Here is a 21,313-nt window from a genome sequence, read left to right as displayed (position 1 = left end):
CACACAAAAATCGACGGTATCGATGGGTTGATCGTCGTGTGCTGGAACCATCGGCCAGGGTCGCTTCGTTAGCATAGATCGTCACTGGGGCAGGATGGCTGTTCAGCTAGCTGCCACTCACATGCCGTCCCGCCGGTCGACTCTTGCCCCGCTTGGGTCGACGAAGCAACGATTAGTGGCTTTTGGGAAATCAGTTCTTGATTGGAGGATGCACAAAGCGGTTGCATCTTTAGCATGTTGGTAATACGAGCACGCCGGGACGGCCAGTCCGGATACGATGGTCCGAAGATGAAGGCGGCAAATGTGTTCGAAAGCAGCTGGGTTTTGTTGACCGCGTAGACTCCGTCGTTGGGTGCCACCATGAGGTACTGTCCGGTTCGGACGTTGCACAGGTGAAAGCAGGTGGGATGTGCGCTGATGAGCTTCCAGGTTGTGGAATTGGTTTGTGTGGGAGCTAAGACGGCGTACGCGTGATAGTACTGATTGGGATCGACCGATGTGCCCGGTTCTAGGTACCGATGGCCATTGATAAGTTGGTAACAGTAGGAATGCGATAGGTTTGCCGTGAGTTGTGACCCAGCCGAAAGGCTGACTGTGCTCGATAGAATTGTCACTACGCACCACAGATGTATTGCAGCCATCGCTTACTCTCATCAACATAGGCGACATGAGCAGGAGTCACATGTTTATATAGCACGTGGCGAGCGGCATGTGTCTTGAAGTTGCTCTTGGTGTTTTTCTTCGCTCAAACAATTTATCTAGCCGGTGGGTTGCCCGGGCTAAATTGACTACAAACGAATGGGATGAGCTTGAGCCGCACCATAGAATAGAGACGACGTAACCAGACGCCACCTGCACCTTGTAGGCGGAGAGTCGTTAACAGTGGGGTTTTGTTTTGACATTATTTGTCTATTGCAATGTTTGTTTGTTAGTGACTGGCGCTTTTCTGGAAAGCAAAGGGCGCGTTTGGTTGACATCAAACAGGCAAATAAGGCGGTTGGAGGGTACAAAGTAATAACTTTAGTGAAATTATTTTCTAAATTTGGCTCATGTTAGATGCGTGTGAATTTGTTGACTAAGAAACAGCCAAAATTGTGATTAAACACCTCTTTTAAATTAATAAAGACTTTGTATCAATGCACATATCTGGACACAGTAAGTGTGATCTTGCCTTTCGATAGGTCGTTAGCTATATAAAACATTGTGGGAAACAAAAGTATTTTGAATCATTTAAATGTCCCTTATTATTTTGTAATCGGCTTGATTGTTTTGTAACTAGTGAACATCATTGAGGAAATAAGTAAAGCAAATACTCTAATGAAAGAAGTTTCATTGAAAATTATGCTTTTTTAACATTATTTATATTGTTACAGGCTTGAGTTCATAAAAGTAAGCTTATAATCCCACTTATTTCTAAATACGTAATTTACTTGAAAACAGAGAATGTAAAACTGAAAGCATTCGAAACATATTTCGATACCGGGAAATACGTACTTGTATCTCGCTCACACATCCGAATGATCATAACTCTAGCAGCAGCGAACAGACAGACGCCTAAAAGCATGAGCATGTAATGCGCTCCTCACATACCGGCCAGACAAGCTGAAATGTTTCTGATGTGCCAACAGGCCCAAACAGTAGTACAATTAATAACATTTGCTGCCAGCTGCCAACGTTTTGGATTTGCATTCGAATGCATCCTAACAAAATGCCCCCCTACCCATCCAATCTCTCTCCCTATTTGTGAATTCTCCCTCTGTTTCGCTGTGAGTAGAGGGAAGATCGCACTGAAATCACAGAAATCATCTTAAGGTGTGCGCCCATCGCACGGGGAAGAGAGATGTAGCATGTTCTCGGTTACAGCTTAAACAGCATCGTACTCCCCGTGTACAACTGTCCGCTGTGTGTGGTGTGGAGGTGCTTTCGATTCATTCCGGATTAAGTGTACACTAAACTCTAATCCTCTGCTACATCGGTCCTCCCACCCACCCCCCCTTCACGCCACCATCTTGAGCTGCTCGGAACAACGTTCACGGCATCGTCCTTTACGCTGTATGTCGGCCTGTGCCGGAAACATGGTCATGTTTTGTGTCCTGCAAAAGGCGCATGCACACCCACAAATTGATCCTTGTGAACGATTACCTCCGCATCACCGCATCACCGGGAAGAGAAACGGCCGCTCAGCCGCTAGCACGGCCAGTTCGGAGACGTTTCCTAGCCAACGCTAACGGTTGCTGAAAATTGGCACCATTACAAGGTGCCCATTCCCGGTGGCCGTTCGGTGGTGCGGCCGTTTTTGGAGGGGCCATTTGTAATCTCCATTTCATGTCGACAACATTTTGCTTTCAATTGTTTCGTTTCGCGTGCGCGCTTTACAGGAGCCGGGCGTGGGGAGGGGGAGCATTCCAGGAAGCCGGCTAACGTTTGACCAAACGTTTAACGCCATTTCTTATCAGTCTTGAGTTGGTAGCACTCTGGATCCATCATCGCACGGCAAAGCCTGTGTGACCTTTGCTAGTGAATGCAAAATATCTCACAATGGCATCGTTTTGGCACGGTGTCAAGCGATCCCATGGGATGCCACCTAGAATGGTTGCTCTGTTGAGCCATCGGTCCGGGACGAGTTTTTCGCATTTTTGATCCAAGCACGCATTCGCGAAGCGAGATAAACGAGCAAATTCCTGGTCCATCGGTTGCTAATCGTCATCAAGTGGTTATTTACATCAATTGCATCGATTGTGCCACTCTCCTGGTGTGTGTGTGTGTGTGTGTGTGTGTGTGTGTGTGTGTGTGTGTGTGTGTGTGTGTGTGTGTGTGTGTGTGTGTGTGTGTGTGTGTGTGTGTGTGTGTGTGTGTGTGTGTGTGTGTGTGTGTGTGTGTGTGTGTGTGGGTGTGTGTGTGTTGGGGATGTAATCGAAATCTCGCTCTATTTCGTGGTGTGTTGCGAGCATGCAAATGTGTGAATGGCTCTCGGTGGTTTTGCTTTCGATGAGGACAGGATTAGGGGCAGAGAAAAAAGTCGCACAAAAAATCAACACAATTGGGAACGCTGCTGATGGTAGCTGCCGTCGCTGTTAAATGGTGCTAGTTACATCGAATGGAGCGTTTTGCGTGGACAAATGGAAATTCGGCACATTTTACACCATCACCCGGCGCTGAGCGCAAGGGGAAGGGGAAGCTTTAGATTGAAGCTGGAGCATTTTAGTGCTGTTGATTGTGTTTTGTATTTTTTTTATTTCGCACCTGTGTAGCAGTGTTTGACCTGAATTTGCATTTGGCAGGTGATGGACGTTGCAACGGAAGTGCCGGTAAGTGTTGATAGCGATAGCTTGTTCAAGTATCATCGTTTTAAGTGATTAAGGTTTGTTTTTACAATGAAGTGTGCTTTTTGATAGGATGCTTACGTTACGTCGATCAAGTTTTTGTTTTTTGTTTTTCAAATGCATTTAAATATTGGCTGTCAGTATAGTATTATGCGATGTAAACTGTTTCGAATGTTCATGCCCTTAAGCCGTTGGGCGCACCCGGCTGAAACGGATGGTTGCCTACATTTAGGCGTATTATGATCGTGGTTCAACAGCTGAAAGCTTGTATGCAATTGAAAGAATGAGTAATTCACACTGGGATCGATTGGTAAATATTAATGGAGATTAGGAATTTTTGCTTTTTTTTTCGTAACTAGCTCATCACGGTTAAAGTATGAGTCTTGTAATTCTGAAACTGATAGGTATTTTATGATTTGTTAAGTACATCTCAAAACTGTTTAGTTATAGTTTAAGAGCTTAAAAGTATTATTTAAATTTAATGTAATACTATAGGTTAGGAATACATGATTTTAATTAGCTAATGCAATTATTAATTTATATGTAAGTTGACTAATTCAAACAAAAAGTATCTTACGTCTGAGGGAAGCATGTTATGCTTAAAATTACTTAAATGCATTTTTGGTTACTGTTTTTTGAGAAATTTAAACATAATCTTTTTTTGGCCGGTCTGGTGGTACAGTTGTCAACTCGTAAGACGTAACAACATGCCCGTTATGGGTTCAAGTCCCGAATAGATCGCGTCCCCATACGTAGGACTGACTATCCTGCTATGGTAACAATAAGTCACTGAAAGCCCTTAGCTCATTTCACTAGTGGGTACAGGGCAGGCCTTGACCGACAGCGGTTGTTGTGCCAAAGTAGAAGAAGAAGAAACATAATCTTTAGATAGGTAATGTTTAAATCGTTTCAATGTGTTCAAACCGACTCGTTGAACTTATTTAAACAGATTTAGAAAACAGTGAAACAATCTTGTTTGAATCTCATGTAAAAAGTCAATTATAATCGATGGTATAGTATGCAAGTAAAAAAAAAACAATGCTTCAAAATCAAACTTTACAAATGTAAATATTGAGTAAAATGTCGAACTAGCTAAAACTATCATAGTAGTCAAAGTAGTTGAAAGTTATTAAACAAATGATTTATTTGATGGATTGGTTTTGGTTTGTTAGTTCTTCACAAGTATGCTGTACAATTTACTCTGATTTTATTGACTTTAAAATTAAAAGCTTTTTCCTTTCTTTTCTTTTATCACTATGTATTTCTTTATTTTGTTTTGTTTCTTACTCCTCGCTAAGAAACTGTAAGTTAATTTAATTTATTTGTCCTTAATTTCATTAACTCTCTTTGAAAGTTCACATATTTCAGTTAAAAAAGGCCTCAAAGAAACAATTTTGAAAGTGCAAGATATATGATCTACATGAATAATTTCTTGTAATAATAACGAATACCATTTTGCGAACAAAGTTTCAAAATGAAACATAAAAACCGTACTTGTAAAACCATTTATGTTTTTTCCCTAAGTTAGACGAACGTCTTTTTTGAATAGTGTTAAACATGTGCTTAGTTTTTATTTACAATGATGATTTGTTTTCAGGTTCATTGCATTGCTACTAAAACATTCTTTGTTTGCATGTCTCATCATCGATAAATCTTCAGTTTATCAACACTGTATTTGAATCATCGATTAATTTAAATTGTCGTTGGTTGCTGTAGTTTTTGTCTCTTCCTCACTCGGAGAAAGCTTCACACCGTGCTGATGCAAAAAGCCTCCGATAAACAATTGTTTCCAGAAAGTGCAGACAAACACTCACTCGATTGACAGCGTCGACATATCTAACCGGCAAACGCTTGCCAGTACCGAGCATCCAACCTAACCTCAGCAAAATGCACCCCATTCAACGCCCCAGGCGCAAAGCGCAATGAGGGAGCAGATATTCAAAGTGACAAACCCCCAAGTCACTAAGTCAATCAGCCACCCGGGCGCTCAACAATGCGGTAAATTCTTCATCAACTCATCCAACTCTGTCTGTGGCGCTTGTCGCACTCCTTGCCAAGCACCACACATCACCATCAAAACCTCAGGTGCAAAATCTTAAGTAACGAAACTTTCCCCTTTTTGCCGGCAGGAATGGCACCGCATGGCAACGGGTAGCAGAGGACTTTCTTCCAGCCGTCTCTACCAAAAGGGCTCCGGAAGGGCGAAAGAAACGGAGCTGCAATGCAAAAGATAACAAAAGAGGAACAAACAAAAACTATCTGATCGATGCAATGCTGGCCGTGGTTGCAGAATGAGCAAAAGAGAATTCAAAAAGGGACAAGTAATAACTTTCCATCGTCCAGGGTCCAAGGGGTTTGTGGTCGTGTGGCCGCTTTTTCACAGGGTTGTAAAATCCTCTTCACTTTATCCCTTTCATGGTCTCGCCGTGCAGTAATGTGACCGATAAATGAGATGTGTTGTTGTTGCTCGTTTGGTGAGCAGTACAGCGTGTAAACAGGAAAAGAGGGAGAAGGGTCGCCGGGCACGTGGAAGACACTTTCGTCGGTTTCACTTTCTTTGGCCGGAATTTCGCGAACCGGAGCCCTTTCGCGGTTGCAGTAGAGGCAGTTCCCGATCAGTCTGTAACGGTGCGCGAGCTTGAGCGGAGTACCGAACCAGCAATTCTCAGTCTGTTCCGGAAGCGGTGTACCGATCGGGAGGTGATAGTTTGGTGTGAACAACGTTGCAGTTTGGTGTGGAACGAACGAAAGTGAAAAGTGAAGCAAGATGAGTAACTACGTGGAAAGAATGTCGGTGCAGTACCACAATTTCTCGCAAGGAGCAGGTACGAGAGACTGATCCGTTTAAACGAAATGTGGAATTTGATTTAATGAGTGTATGTGATTGCGTGTTTTGTAGATCCTCTTATCGACAGCTGGCCACTGATGCAGACGCCCACACCGATCCTCACAATCTCGGGCCTCTATCTACTATTCGTCCTTTGGATCGGTCCCCGGTGGATGGAGCATCGGAAACCGATCGAGCTGCGGCGCACACTGATCGTGTACAATGCGGCCCAAGTCATCATCTCGACCGCGTTCTGTCTGACGCCATTCTTTACCGGGCTGTTTGGACAGTACATGTCGATGTCCTGCGGTGAACCAATGACTGGCATTAGCAAAGAGCTCCAGCTGTCGGTAAGCAGAAAATTAGCTATTAACTTCCAGTACCCTCAAGATCGCGATCGTGGATAGAACGTCGTTCTGTTACCGTACGAGAACAGGGTCGCGCGTGTGTTGGGGAGTGTTTGTGTGCGGGTTATTTTTTTCCTTTCCTCTGGGTGATCAACATGGCACATGGCTTTATTAATGGGGAGGGAAAACCCCCTCATTGTAACACCTTATTGTGGCATACGTCAGCCGGACCAGCAAGAGGAATAAGTAGGTGCCTGGAAAATGGAGATGAAGCTTTTGGGAGCAGCCGCCGTCATCAGACGCAAAAGTCGTCTGCCCGGGTGGAGGTTAAACTCATTACAGTGATTAATTTCGTTCCACCGGCATATGTGTGTTGGTAACACAGGCGAAGAAATCCCCTTTTTGATTGTTTTTTTTTACTATCTACATTTGGTTGGGCTCGCCTCTAATGTTGCCATTTCCTTTCAGCAGTTCTGGTTGATGGATTCGTTTTGTTTATTTCGTTGTTTTTTCGTTGGCTCAGACGGTGCGATACTTGCGTTGAGACGGAACGCAAAAAAACAAAAACAAAAATGAACGCCTGCTTCCTGTGTTGGTTTTCGTTTTGTTGCTCTTCAATGTTTCGTTCGCATTGTGTAATGAAACCGATTGAATGAATATGATCCTGTTGAAGTAACACAGATACTGCAGGCCCAGATCATGCACATGAGAATCATGATCATGAGAATCATCAATGCGCCCAGTAATTTGGTGAATTAATGCATGATTGCACTATTGGTTTTGTTGTTTTTTCACTTCAATGACAAGGCAGAATTTTTGAGTTATGAGATGGAATGATATAATTAAGTCATTTGGAGTGGTTGTGAAGATCATTGCTGTTGGTAGTAAGGTTGATATCTAAGAAGTAATAAGTCATATATCCATAGAGAACGCCCTTTTTTGGTCAATGATTTCTGAAAACTACAGCAAGTTTCATATGAAATAGAAGTATATGAAACTAATGTATTAACTTAATTCTCCTATAGGTATGGAACGGTGCCTGGATGTATCTGCTTCTCAAAATCATTGAGCTGCTCGATACCGTATTCTTCGTGCTGCGCAAGAAACAGAACCAGGTATCATTTCTGCACGTCTACCATCACACAATAATGGTGCTGTTTACGTGGTTCTATCTGAAGTACATTCCCGGTAAGTGGATCACGTGACGGGTAATTAGTCTAGCGAGCCGTAAACTAACTCGACCTTACTCTCTGACCCCTGCCAACAGGTACGCAAGCAGCCTTTATCGGTGTGCTGAACTCGTTCGTACACATCTTCATGTACACGTACTACCTACTGGCGGCCCTCGGACCGCAGTCGCCCAAGGAGAAGAAGCTCTGGGACCAGAAGTACCTGTTCTGGAAGCGCCATCTGACGACGCTGCAGCTCCTTCAGTTCGGCATTATGCTGTGCTATTTCGTGCTGATCAACAGCATGCAGTGCCAGGTGCCGCGTGCACTGACGTACTTTTTCGTCAGCAACATTACGATCTTTCTGTTTCTGTTCATCAACTTCTACCGGCAGGCGTACAGGAAGCGGCCCGCTACTGTGAAGGCGGACTAAACTCGACCAATTGGGTTGGATTTCAGTAATGTTTAAACGTGTTTTATTTATTTGCTAAACCAGTCATCAGCTGTCCCTTAGTGCTGTAATAGCTTAGAAAAAGAAAATAAACTCTACTGCTTAAACTGTAAGCCGCCAATCGTTTCACTTTTAATATCCACCACATTTCGGATGCTGAGTCGCACGGTTTCGGGGGTTGACAGCAGATCAGTCGCTCCCAAAGATTCGTTCCCGAAATCGAACCGAAATTGTTAAACCGGTTCTTTCGCTCTCTCTCTCTCTCTCTCCCCCCTCTCTCTCTCTCCCTTTATCTCTATGTCTCACTCTGTTTGGTTAGGCCGGCTTGCTGCAAATCCACCACACTGGCGCGCGTTACGATACGGTCCGCAGAGTTCGACTCCGTTTCGAAACCCAGCGGACAGGAATCTAAAAATGACCATTTTTTGCCTTTGTTGCTCGAAGTTCGCATAACTTGTTCCAAGCCGGCAGTAGGTATGCCGGAATGCTCGAAAGCTGACGAAGGGAGACTAGTTAAATTATGCAAACTAAACCACAACGATATGTCCCCAAAAGTTTCATCGGGAACTGGTGGGCACGAGACAACTTACCACCCCAGTTGACGTCAAATCAATAGTAAGCAGAACGAAAGCGAAAAAAAAATGTTTTTGGGCAATCGCCGTTGTGCCAAATGGTGGGTAGTAGTGAAGAAACAAACGAAAAAAAAAAACGGTAGGTGTTAAAAAGGAGAGAAAAGAAAGAAATAACAAGTCGGTCAAATCACTACGCAATCGACCTTGGGAATGTCGGGAGAGCGATTAGTTGTGGTTAGTTAGTGATCGATCGACCCTTACCTGTTACCCGTTTCCTTTAGCTGTGACACGAAAAAAGTAAAAGTACTGTAAAGTCGTGGGTTTAGACTCTCACGAAAGCCACTCGCTGAGGTGATGTAAAATCCGCTTCACATCAATCAACAGTTCCGCGTAAGAGACCACACCAGCCAGGTTTCAGGTTGTATCATTAATTTATTTTGCTTTATAAAACGAAGTAGACTTACTGGCTAAGATTACCCTAGATCGCTACCTAACCTTCTATTGATTTCGGAATCGATCACTTGTCCCATGCGCCCCATGTTTCCCCTTTCTTTTGTTGTTTTTGAGCAATTCTCCCATAGGATGGTCTCTCCCTCGCCGCAGGATTCTATCAGTAAGCCACCCGCTGCTGTGCACGCCCTCACGCGCAATAGAAAGACTGGAAACCATGGGCCACCTGGTACGCAACACTAGTCATCATGGGTACGTTCAAGGTACGGTTTGAGCAACACGGAACACTGTTCCGTCCAATGGTACGGTGCGGCGACATATCGGACCAGTCGTGGTCGAGGTGTAGCTGCTGCATGCAGATTGGTGGCCAGCTTACCATCGGGCGTGATGGTGCCCGCTAGGTCGTCTATTGGTTTGTGTTGGGTTTCGGTTACGTTGAAGACTTGTTGAAGATCTGTGGTGTGTAGCTGGTGGTGACATCCCTCACAGCTCCTTGCTGGCAACCTTTGGCGAGTTATTGTTTTCGATCGACTTGACGGTGGAGGCGCTATCGGTGGCAGTGACTGGGGTAGGCTGGGCTTTTTTCGAGCCGTACGATTTCTTGTAGAAGTCGTTGAACAGCATGTAGAAGAAGATCGCGTTCGGCAGGGTGAAGAAGACGGACCAGCGCGGATAGCCACAGTCGGTCCAGAGCAGCTGAGCGGAGTGCGCGAATGCCATACCGAACTGGATCTGTTTGTGGTGATTTGTGGATGGAAGAAGTAAACGGAAAATAAATCGTAACATAAGATATAAGGTCATTTGGAGGACAATGTTTTTCTCTACTTACCATCTGCAGGTTCGTAATGTACTTCTTCCACCAGAGGTACTTCTGGTACCTGTAAAGGTACGATTAAGATCGTAAAGTCATTTAAGGTTTCTTTTTTTTCATTGCACATCTTCAACAGTTACTGAGAAACACTTACTGAGGTCCCATGGCGGCCATCATGTAGTAGGTGTACATCACAATATGCACGAACGAGTTGATCACACCTGTGTAGATTTTGGGGCGAAAAAAGCATTGGTAAGGACTATCACCGGAAAACAAGAACATCCGACCTCGCCAAACACTTACCGATGAATGTACCATGTCCTCCGGGGTAGTACTTGGTAGCGCCCCAGGAGATCATCGGCATGACGGTGTGGTGGTACAGGTGCAGGAAGGTGATCTGGTTGTCTTTCTTCCGCAGCGTGAAGAACACCGTATCCAGTAGCTCGGAGATTTTGGCCAGGAAGTAGATGTAGCAGCCACGGGCGACCTAAGAGCAAGTACGGTTATAGGTAATGAGTGCTTTAGATACCTTGGAATCGTTTCCAAAGTTCTTACTCTCATAGCGGCGGGATTGTCATTGAAGTCCACCGGTTGACATCTCCAGCTGTAGTGCCGTAGCCAGGCACCGTCCAGACCCTACAGAAAACACACGAATTGAACAAAACCATCAGACAAAAAGCGCGTGCAACATGATCGCACTCCGAAACATACCTCCGCGAACAGATATATACTGACTAGCACCTGAATGAAGTTGTACACGACCAGGGTCTTCTGCATCTGGAACGGTTTCCGGTTGGCCATATACTTCGGACCAAAGTTGAGCACAAAGTACAGGTAGCTGGCAATGATGGTGAGACCGGGCACCGGGGACGAGATCAGCGGCCAGTGGTTCGTCCGCGGATCGGCCAGCTCGGTGAACAGGAAGTCCCAGTAGTTGGACGAGGTGGTTGCATTTGTGGAAGCCATTTTGTGTTATTAGGTGTATGTTTTTTTTTTTTGGAACAATTTTTCAGACTTATAAGAAGAAGCACTATGCCGTCGGGTTTCGCGCTCTATAGAAGCCGCAACCGGAGCCGGATAGCCTACACGTTTAGCACTTGAGTGTGAAATGGGGAGCTCTAGTGAACGCCTGCAGGCAGTGTTGACATTGACCAGGTTGTCTAAAGTCTTTTGGGGTCGTATCTGATGGAAAGGAGAGAAAAAGAGGCGGATAAGGACACGTAAAGAACGCGTTAATGAGTGTGGTAGATCAATTACGTTGGAGGGTTTGAATGGTGACATGATTGGGAACAGCAGGGAATGTCAATGTATTAAGAGGCTCTTTTAAGTTAAGTCACTTTGCCATACAAATAGGAATTGCGTTAGCATTCATTGATTGTTTCAATGCAAACGCAATTATCATCACAAGTTGTAAATAAATCCCAGCCCTTGTTGGCAAATGATATACATTCCATATCTAATTTATTCAACACGTGACGATTGCCACCGGTAACTCACCGGTCGTTGACAACATTTCAAAGATGTGTTTCCCCATAGTTTATATACAAAATACAAACATATCATACGGAAAATGTCCCATTCAGGGACACTGTACCGTTTATTTCTCACAGTTGATCTGAAACGGTACAGGTTTAGTCGGTGAGCTTTTGTCTAGCGAAGCTTTTAATGTTGAATGTTTTGAATGGCAACAGATCGTCTCGTTTCCTGAATGGAATATATTTCCTTGTTGCAGGTGCAGGAACTCGCAAGGCGGTGTTTGATTAAAAATTCAGCATCACCTCAGTTGGTTCTGTGGGTTCAACATATCGGATTATTTCCGGCACGAATGCGAAGTGAATGGCATTAGTATTATGATTAATTAAGTCATACAAAAAAGGTGCATTTCTGATCGTATCTATCATGTCGTGATAGTCTTTGTGGTTTGCTGTAGTGTAGTAAATGATGACAAGCGTATCCAAAGTAATTCTTCTCCGAATAAGGCAGCTTATTCAAGTATCATGCCTAATTTTCAAGCATTTGTCGCCTACAAGACTTATGAAAGTCGGCATGATTGATTATATTGTGAGGTATTTGTTGATATTAAAAATAAACACTAACTGAGCTGAAAAGTGTCCACTATTGCTTCAACTGTCTTTAAACTTCGACTTGCAGTAAGCCAACAACGACTCTGCATCCCACCTAGCAGATCGTGTAACAGCGATATCGTAAAACATGGCAGTTCTACCATCTGCGGCCGGTTGACCTTAGAATCAGTTACTCTTCTCCCTCCCAGCCGCCTTGCAAAGGTTTAGATACGGTAGCGGTGATTGCATTGCAAAACCACGACCGGTGACACTGATCGTCACAAGCGTGGCTTATGCTTGTTTACGACTTCCCATCAGTAGGGCAATTTCCCAATCGGCACAAGAACGTTTCCGAGCCGACACGCCGCAGTCCGGCTCGTGAAGCGGTTAGAAGGGCCCTGCCACGGGTTAGTGAGGATGTGACAAAGAGCGAACACACGATCGAGACCACGGCTGGTAGGAAATTATCGCCCCATAGTGGCCTTGACTTCTGTTAGCTTATGTTGATGCGCTTCAGTCGGAATGTGGAAGCCGACGGGCCAGATGTTTTGCAACATCGTTAGTACTGGTGTGATGCTAGAGATGCCCTTCCGTACGTTGACTTCGGTGCGAGAGTACACATAGAGACACCGTGTGGTGGTAAATAAATGCAAATGCGTATGAAAAGAGATACAAAATTGTTGTGACTGATTCTGGCTGTGTTTGTGCCTTCTGTGTTGATTTAGAATTTTGTCTGCAAAGTGTTTTTCTAATTATATTCAAAAGAACCAATATTGATCAATAAACATGCGCTTCTCGCGTTGTTATGTTCGCAAATATTTATTTTGTGTTGCGTTTGCGCATGTGTTTGATACAAGCAAATCTTTTGCGATGTTCGATTAAAGATCATTTGTAGAGGAAATTCTAAGCGACTCAGTGAACATCAATTGATGACTTTCGATGGTTCGATAACATTACTTTTTAAGAAAAAAAAAACATACATCACGAAATATCTACTTATAAAAAAGTTTGTGAGATGATCTTGATCATATTTGTACATCCATATTAGATTGCCGATTCGAATTTTCATGACATTTAAATGATCGTAATGAGCGCCTAGCTTATATATAAGTGCTTTGCACTGCTTTGTACATTTCTCTAAGATATCTGCCCTTGTAGCTGCCATGCGTCCAATGCCTTCCCGCTTTAGGGCACTTAAAAATATTCAATGTCAGATCGGCCCGCCAAGCAAGCCGTCAGGCAGGTGAAATGTAAACACATGCAGCGTGTATGATTTTGCTTTCAATTGAACTTGTCCGCTCGCTGGTGACGACCGGCGTACAAAGCGCTGGGAGACATGCACCAGGGGAGAGTGGCAAATATTTACCGCCGGCTACGTCTCACACTCTCTGCGCTCGCGAGAAGAGCCCACCGCCCGTACGAGCCTGGGTGCGCTGTACAGTTTGTACCGCTGATGCTTGAACGATCTTTCCCCGTTTTCAAGGTAGGGTGTTGTAGTAAAGATGAACACAAGATGAAAATAAAATGATTCATGGCGAGGGGGTTGGGGGTTAAGATGAGGACAGGGGAAGTGGGCTGTCACCAAACAAGCAGCCACCTGACCTAGTGCAGAGTCTATCATCATCCGGACGCCAACACGGTTGGGCAATCGTGTCGTTTCGAAGTGTTGGATTGTTTGTAAATTTTTGGTACGATTTCACTCCCAACCATTGCACAAATGGACTAGTGGACCAACGTGAGGACGGTGTGAGAAGGTTAAATTATTCTTAGCGCGAGAAGGTTTGAAATAGTTTATGCGTTACCTTGAATTGTGCACGGCAGCAAAAAAAAAGACAAGAAAGGGAAAAGAAAGAATTAAATATATATGTCAAAGCATCGATCAGATTGCGATCAGTGCTGTCAAAATGTGTTGAATTAGACTGCTGAGTGATCGTACAGCCGCACCCCGATCGGAGCCAGAGCCGATATTAGCGACTTATTAAATAATTCATCTCCCAGCTCAAACGGCAGTCCATTTATCAACTTCAAGGGTGCCCGAAATACCCGAAACGATGCGATAGTCTTGCGTGATATTGTCTTAAGTATAGGGCCCTGTCGCAAACGAAGCATACTATTCGGGGTGGCAAAAAACTGCACTGCCTTCCACTGATGCAATGCTGGTGGTGGTTGTGGTGTTGGTGCTGGTAGTAACTGGTAACAGTTTATCTCGATTGCTGAATATGTTTTAAGCGCATTATTGCCTCACGGTGTTGCATAGACATGTATTGGTGTGTTAGTATGATGATTAGTATGAGTACAACATAAAGTCCAGATATAACGAAAGGTGGCGTTTTTTTCTCGTTGTTAATACACGCACCACAGGTGCTGCTGAGACCATCCCTGCTGAGCCATCCGCGAACGCGGTGCGTGTGTTCGGCTTCGAAAAATCATTAACTACTCGTATTGAGGGCATACCAACGAGCTGACGTGATGCTTTCCCGATAAATGGAACAGCTCAATAGGCCAGCCGGCAACCACTGGGTCGATGCATATTCGGTGAGTCTAATCGAGCTTACCGGACCGTTGCCGGTCGGTTGGTTGACGATCGAGCTAGCGACACAGCATCGTGCTGCGTGCGACCGCTCTAGCGACCTATTACCTAATCATGAGCATCATGAGCGAAGGAAGAAGCTGAAAACAACACCAACGGAGAAAAAGGAAAGTGGTTTGGAGCGACGAAAGAAAGAAAACACATAATCGCACACCACGTACGATCGTATACCCTGTGAATGAGAGGTTCATCGCTTATGGTGTTGAAGTCTTTCGTTGCAGTCGGAGGCGTAACGAGGCGAAAAAAGAAAAAAAAATGTATCAAAACCATGGGAGATGGAACTGTATTCCAAATGAAATGTCCAACACACACACTGGGTCATTGCCTAAGCGGTCTGGCGACGAGCGTGGGTCAAGTTCAATTTCCTTCTCGTTACCCGTTGCGTACTGGCGACATTGCTGGTATTGCAGGTACGAAATAATGGTTGTAGCTGGTGAAGGTTGCCCGTCTTGGAATGGGTTGGCAATTGAAACAGGTTTCTCTCCCTCTGGCTCTCTGTTATGTCATGATCATGCCCTAGCGAGATCGATAGAAATTCGAGAACCTATGGGCTCATTAACGTATTAAGCGTGGTAGTGAGGAAATCATAATTAATTGAGACTAATGTTTAAGCAATGTTTAGTTAGGGTTTGATGATGAGCAATAATTCCATACCCTACTGGAAAGTTTATAGGTTGAGTTAGTGCGTGTGTGTGTGTCTGTCACAACCGTCGAAGGGCAAAGGGATGAATTGTTTGTGCTGAAACAGTTTCACCAATAATCGATTAGCTACTGCCGTAGGTTCACGTCGTGTAATTGACCTTATTCAGGTACAAACACTCGCTCCGATCGCTCAATGTGCAATCTCATCGATTTGCTAGCCCTCTAGACAGTTGTCTTGTTGTTAATAGTAGCTTAATGAAAAGCGTCATTTACCGCCGCTTTCGTTTCAGTAAACTTTCCGACCAATTTCATCACAGCAAAGTAGTCACAGAACCGGAACTAAACCCTTGCCACTTGCCGCGCATTAAAGGGTTAGCTGACGCCGGCACCGCGCACTTGACGATGGATGCAACGTGAAAGGGTTACGATTAGATTCATTCGCGCACCCGCGTACGTTCGTCGGGTCAGACACGGGCCACAGCATGCCATCGATTTACACGCCCCATTGATTGAAACCTCTGGCCAGAAACCTTTTGCAATTAATTTGCTGCTCATCTGATTGAGCATCCAACACGCAACGGGACGACACATGTGCCACTGGGTAACGATCGGTTGTGTGGCGTTACGGCGGCCGGTAGGGAAGTAGGGAATGGATGGTGGATGGAGTTTGTACGCATTTGCTCAATCACAAAACGGGGGTGAACTTATTAATACGCTAAGCACCTTTGGATGTAACGATCCCGGTTCCGTGCAGGAATCATAATGAGACGGCAGTACTGAAAGGTTTGAAGTGGAAAATTCCTTCTTCCAGGGTGAGAACTTGCGATCAGTTCAATGGGAATATGGGAAGATGCGGTATTATCAAAGGGGATGAGATTAAACGCAAGGAAAGCGAAGGAAGTTGATTTGCAGTTGGGTGTGTTTCCGAAGCGGATGTGAATTTCTCACTCTTTCTCTCTCTTTCCTCATTTTCAAACAAAGATTCACGTCGGCGATTCTTATTCAATCACCCGATCGTGATCTGGAAGATGATTAAGATAGGCGCTTCTTACATGATATACGACTATTTGCATACACTAATCGGCTTCTATAGTAGTGTTAGTACCGCTTGTTGACGCTAGCACTGCAAACCTGTTTTATTTTGTACAAAAGATGCTGCTCGAGTGTGTGTTTGCCGAAGCCCTTCCAGGCGGTTCTAGACAGAGAGTGTATCAAACAAACAGAAAAAACAAACTTACACATCACAAAACAAGTCAAGATCATCCGGCAGGAAGGCAGGAAATTTCGTCTTTAGCTTCAAGGGGCTGGTATGCAGTTGGGTCACTGCGGAGAGCCTTCAACCCTCCCGCCAAGGCATTTCCCTTCTGATTTGACATTTACGATGTGTTTACGAGTTCGTCGGGTGTTTATGATAGCTGCGCCATAGGGGTTGAGGTAGCTAGTTGATAGTAGATACTAAGCAGGCAGACAAAAAGTAGCTAGTCACACACTGTCATGTGTAAGGTCATCCGTCTATTGCTCCCGGGCCCTCTCCCCGGATGAAAATGACAAACGTGCTTTCGTCAAATGTGAGGTTTGAGGGGATTTTTTGTGTGTTTGTTAATGGACCTTGCTTTCGGAACAGAGACGGAGACTGATCTACTACCTGTTGCATGAGCCATCTCAGCGGCTTAAACAAAGCGGCGTTGGCTCCGTCTGTCTAATGCAGGTTCAAAGCGATATTAAAAAAGCAGCATGAAGCAAACTCAACACGAGAGGGCAACAACAAAAAAACCTCCCCAAAAATCTAGAAAATTCCACCCAACACAGGTTGGCGCTCCGATCATTAACGATGGACGCGCAGGTGGCTGCCGCTAACGAACTTTAAACTATAAACCCTCCCGCAAATGAAGCAAATGCTTACCCTTCTGGCCAAGTGTTGCCAAATTTGTCAAAAGCCTTATCGCTGCAATCCAGCAATCAAAGTGTGTGCAGCGGAGTTATGCTTTGTTGAAAAATGCATAAACTGAGAACGCTGGCGGGCGCTCACAAAGCAATGCCACTCTATATTCGGGCGTGACCTTTCCGGCGGCTGTTGGAATGAAACCGACCGTACTAACGGTGTAAAGTGGATGAGAATTTAAGATAAATAGCTGACAAACTACCGCCGCCTGTTGTCATCCACACAAAAAAAACGTCACGCAAAATAGAAGTGTCTGCGTTGGGCGCGTGTTTTCCCGCCGATTTTCTCACCGTCATGCTGGCATTGCAGCGAGCGCGCTTTTCCGCGATGCGTTAATTTGTTCGTACTGCTCCGGTGAGATTGTAAACCGGTTGCAATTGTTGTACGCCCGCTTTTGTCAAGCGGTAGCCAAGGTCAGCTGGGGTGAATTTCTCACCACGAAAATGAATTGATTTCATTGCCCTGTGAACATGATTGTCTGGTTTAGTTGGATTGCATCCAGCAAAATTAGCTTTTCAATCATTTTGTTGTCCATCAACCCACCCGAAAACAAATTGGGAACGTTCGAAAGGGATACACAAACTTACCACAAACTAAGAACAGCTGTTCCACCTCTCAACTGTTCGCAATGTGTCAAAATCTTTAGCCCACGCCCGTTCTGCTGGGATGGGGGAGCAGAAGTGTTTCAGCAGCTTCACTATCAAACACAGAACAACACCGCACCTAGGGACACTCTTTTATCACACAACAGCAGCAGCTTCAGTTCACTGGAATTTCTTCCTACTAGAAACAAGGTTTCCGTTTTAAGGTTTCTTTTTCACTGTTTGCCAAATGTTTTGTTTCCTCCCGCCGGCACAAACTGCTGTCACTTTTCGGGGGCGCTTTCCGAACAGTCACTACGCACTGTCACGGTGAGAATCCTTCGCACACAGGCTCTACACTCTCTAGGCACGACGCATGCAAACGGTGTGCACGGACCGACAGAGACCGAAGATAGGAGGGATGAAGCTGCATGAAAATGAGAGAAGATAAAAATTGACAACGGGTTGGCGCGGAAAAACCGTATCTGCTGGGCAGGGCGCGTAGTGCGCAAATGCAAACACTTGGTTGTTTTTTCGGGAGAACGATAGCGAACGGGAGCTGTCACACGATAACGCACACGGACGCACTGCAAACAACCGAAAAATCCTGCTGACACACGGTGAGATTTTGCACGCTTCTTTAGGAGTATGTTGAAGGTTTGTAATGCAAAACTGTCACACCAGTCTGTTGTTGATACAATTCACAATTTTGTGAGAAAATTAAGCACGATTTTACAATGTTTCGTTCATATTGCTGATACAATTCACATGAAAAGCAAGTCCTCCTGAAGGCATGCAACTATCCACGAGCGTGTGCTTCCCTTCGAAAGGACTTCTTTTTCCCGCCCCTCTGTACCTTTCCCGCAGTTTCTGCAATTGTCCACTTTCTGCCACTCAGCACACGGGCAGCCGCAGCATTAATGGACGCGCAATCCACTAGAACAGAATCGGCACTGGAAGGTAGGAGACGAAATTCGAAAGCGAAAAAACCCGCCAACGCACAGAGAACCGCGACGCGACCGCAGCGAGGAGACGCTTTAAATTAAATACAACGCACCGTACGACACTGCGCTTTATAAAAGCTACACTGAGAAAAAAGGGGGAGCGATCAAAACTACCCCACCGGTGTTGCGCTGGACGGCCGTGCGCTCGCGGTAGGGGCTCGTACCCTCTCTCTAGCGCTCTCGTTCTTTCTCTCTGTCTCTAACGCTAATGCGCTGTGCGCAAAGTGAATTCACACTAGCGCTCTTAATTCAACTCTAACAGACACACACACACGCACGCACACGGATACAGTTGAAGTGGAGATGCTGTGTAGATCGGCGAGTGGATCGGGTAGATCGCGAGGATTCTATACTGATGAGCGGTTTGCACTCTCACATACAGTGTTGTGGTCGATTTTCGATTTTCATCGTACTGTAGCCGTAAACCAGCGTTAATGCGTATGATTGCGAAAACTGCATGCACACATCGATCTTTGCTAAGGCGGCTTACTTAATGACGCAGAAGAGAGTCAAGATGGACGAGTTGCGAAAAGGTTCGTCGCTTGGTGATGTTGAGTTAAAAGTTTTGCATTTCTTTTTCAATTAAAAATAAAACTATTCAGCATGTGACAAGACACGATCAACTAACCTTTTTCCCTAGTCAGACCCGACCCTAAACACGCACTATTAGGTTCACTAATCAGCAAACATCACTCAGGAGTCTGACATAGTCGAACCCCTGGGCAACACATTCATCGCTCCGGAGCACTAGGCAAAGCAGCATACACGGATCACACGGATGCCTCTCTCCGTCCACTACTGTTCACATGGAGCAGATGAAGTGTTTCGGTGGTTCGCTTCGCTTCAAATCCCTTGATTTAGGAGACACCCAGACGCCCTGTACGCTGTGGCTGGATGTGACAAGACAAAACGTCCGAATTCGTTCGTGGCAGCGACTAAACTAAACGGATTCGTTAGTGGTCTGGTTGGTTTAAAGGCGCTCTGTGATACGTTTCGTTTTGCCTCCGGTGTCCCGCTTATCTGCCCCGCTCCCCGGCAGTTCGCTGTCGGATACGCTCGATGGATACGCGGGGCCCGAAAAATACGTGTGCTGTGCTGTGACGACGAAGTTTGATACGAAAAACCCTCTGCGTGTGGACTTTGGAATTCAAATTCAACCTTTCCCGGGTGAGGGTAAAGGGTGGTTTAACATAGCAAACCACCAACACACTGGTAAATAGAAACAGTCGCAGACTTCTGTCCTCAAATCGCAGCCGCTCTTGAGCGGCATTGCATCTCGCTCAGGACGCAACGATCGTGCTTTGAGTGTGCTGCTTTAGAGCAGGAGCTAGGATGCGAGCGATAGCGACAAGGGGGCTTTGGGTGAGATGGGATTTTTATGTTGATTTTTAATTTAGCGACTGCGCGGAAAGTTTTACACGTTGAGAGGTTTTTTGTGTGTGTGTGTAATGGAGGAGCCGTCACTTCCATTCCCAATAAGAATGATAACGCGTGATCTTCTTTAAATGTGTTTTAATTTGCCCTCAAGAATGGGTGTCTGAAGAACCATGTCCGTTTCGGACCTTGAACCATGCTGGTGGCGTTGGCTTCCGCAAAACTGATCGTTACTTGATCGCGTTCTATCAAACTTTCAACAACAAACAAATGTTCCATTAGATTTGGTCAGCACCCTTGGTCCCTTTGCAAGGCACTGTTCCACTCTGTACCTAAATGGCGTAGTCGCATAAAATATTAATCTATGATAGTGACAGCATCGAATAGTGATGCCGCTCAAAAACAAGCAGCCAGGAACCATCTCGAACAGTTATAGCTTTTGCTTTGCTGTTTGGAAAGGTGTGTTTTTAGTAGGCGCGCATCACTGTTTTGCTGCGTCATTGACGTCACAAACAATCCCGCGCGAAAACAAGCAAAATAAAACAAAGTAACCGGAAAAAAGCGCTTTGCCGTTCTTTTTCTGGTCGAAACTTTTCGCTCAGGACTTTCCATACACCACCACCGCCGCGTGTGCCTCTCCGGTCACTGAACCGGATTGACATGTTGGGTTGCAAATTCAGATTGTTCGAGAACGCGATTCTCGAGCACACTTTCCAGCAGCCGAATCGGTGGAGCGACACTGGACCTGGTTGACTATCGGGTATCGGATGGGCCTGTGCGTGGGGCATAAGCTGTTTACGGTGAATGAGGAAGCGAATCGAAGATGCGCTGGAATGTGTTTCAAGCCAAACAGGAGAGAGGGAGAGAGATGGAGAAAGAGAGGTTGTGAAAAGCGTAAGAGTGAGCAGAAGGAAGAATGCGAAAATAAAATGGTAATTCCTAATGTTTTGGGCGAAATTTCGGCAAGAAACGAATCCGGTTTTGGGGCAGGTTCTAGCGTGGGGGTAAAACTTGTTTATTTGCAAAAAATTATCGAGCGTTATTTGTGCAGAATTTTGGACCAACACCTGACGGAACTCGGAGACGATCGCTTTCTTTGTGCCGTTTAAGCAGAAACGGAAGATTGCTGAAGTAAGGAGCACTTTACGTTTCGTTGCTGCATCTGGA

The 21,313-nt window shown here is 45.2% G+C and overlaps 2 protein-coding genes across 4 annotated transcripts; one reads left to right on the top strand and one right to left on the bottom strand.

Moving 5' to 3' along the window:
* The first annotated feature begins 3,230 nt into the window (after positions 1 to 3,230).
* On the top strand, positions 3,231 to 8,230 carry LOC120902121 (elongation of very long chain fatty acids protein 4). Its single transcript, XM_040310633.1, has 5 exons — positions 3,231 to 3,308; positions 5,040 to 6,148; positions 6,223 to 6,500; positions 7,523 to 7,685; positions 7,765 to 8,230. The coding sequence occupies exons 2-5, from the start codon at positions 6,091 to 6,093 to the stop codon at positions 8,097 to 8,099; spliced, it is 834 nt and encodes a 277-aa protein (XP_040166567.1). The 5' UTR covers positions 3,231 to 3,308; positions 5,040 to 6,090; the 3' UTR covers positions 8,100 to 8,230.
* An 871-nt stretch (positions 8,231 to 9,101) lies between these two features.
* LOC120903089 (elongation of very long chain fatty acids protein AAEL008004) lies at positions 9,102 to 19,712 on the bottom strand. Of its 3 annotated transcripts, none has more exons than XM_040312304.1 (8): positions 19,401 to 19,712; positions 17,775 to 18,195; positions 10,662 to 11,132; positions 10,506 to 10,586; positions 10,254 to 10,437; positions 10,105 to 10,171; positions 9,969 to 10,017; positions 9,102 to 9,871 (listed from the first exon to the last, which is right to left on the bottom strand). In XM_040312304.1, the coding sequence occupies exons 3-8, from the start codon at positions 10,914 to 10,916 to the stop codon at positions 9,623 to 9,625; spliced, it is 885 nt and encodes a 294-aa protein (XP_040168238.1). In that variant the 5' UTR covers positions 10,917 to 11,132; positions 17,775 to 18,195; positions 19,401 to 19,712; the 3' UTR covers positions 9,102 to 9,622. The 3 variants fall into 3 exon arrangements, with proteins under 3 accessions (XP_040168238.1, XP_040168237.1, XP_040168239.1); XM_040312303.1 differs by lacking the exon at positions 19,401 to 19,712 and adding an exon at positions 18,625 to 18,820; XM_040312305.1 differs by lacking the exon at positions 19,401 to 19,712 and adding an exon at positions 18,771 to 18,790.
* Between the last annotated feature and the right edge of the window lie 1,601 nt (positions 19,713 to 21,313).

Source organism: Anopheles arabiensis, chromosome 3 (assembly GCF_016920715.1).
Source record: "Anopheles arabiensis isolate DONGOLA chromosome 3, AaraD3, whole genome shotgun sequence".
NCBI lineage: Eukaryota > Metazoa > Arthropoda > Insecta > Diptera > Culicidae > Anopheles > Anopheles arabiensis.
Note: the sequence above shows the minus strand (reverse complement) of the source record. Positions and strands in the feature narration are given on the sequence as shown.

What these genes read in the sequence shown, in the direction of transcription:
- LOC120902121 (XM_040310633.1), top strand. Translation starts at nt 6,091, where the DNA reads ATGAGTAACTACGTGGAAAGAATGTCGGTGCAGTACCACAATTTCTCG. An exon ending in CAATTTCTCGCAAGGAGCAG is followed by an intron (nt 6,149 to 6,222) that starts GTACGAGAGACT and finishes CGTGTTTTGTAG; the next exon opens with ATCCTCTTATCGACAGCTGG. An exon ending in GCAAAGAGCTCCAGCTGTCG is followed by an intron (nt 6,501 to 7,522) that starts GTAAGCAGAAAA and finishes ATTCTCCTATAG; the next exon opens with GTATGGAACGGTGCCTGGAT.
- LOC120903089 (XM_040312304.1), bottom strand. Translation starts at nt 10,916, where the DNA reads ATGGCTTCCACAAATGCAACCACCTCGTCCAACTACTGGGACTTCCTG. An exon ending in GTATATATCTGTTCGCGGAG is followed by an intron (nt 10,587 to 10,661) that starts GTATGTTTCGGA and finishes TGTTTTCTGTAG; the next exon opens with GGTCTGGACGGTGCCTGGCT. An exon ending in AGGACATGGTACATTCATCG is followed by an intron (nt 10,172 to 10,253) that starts GTAAGTGTTTGG and finishes AAATCTACACAG; the next exon opens with GTGTGATCAACTCGTTCGTG.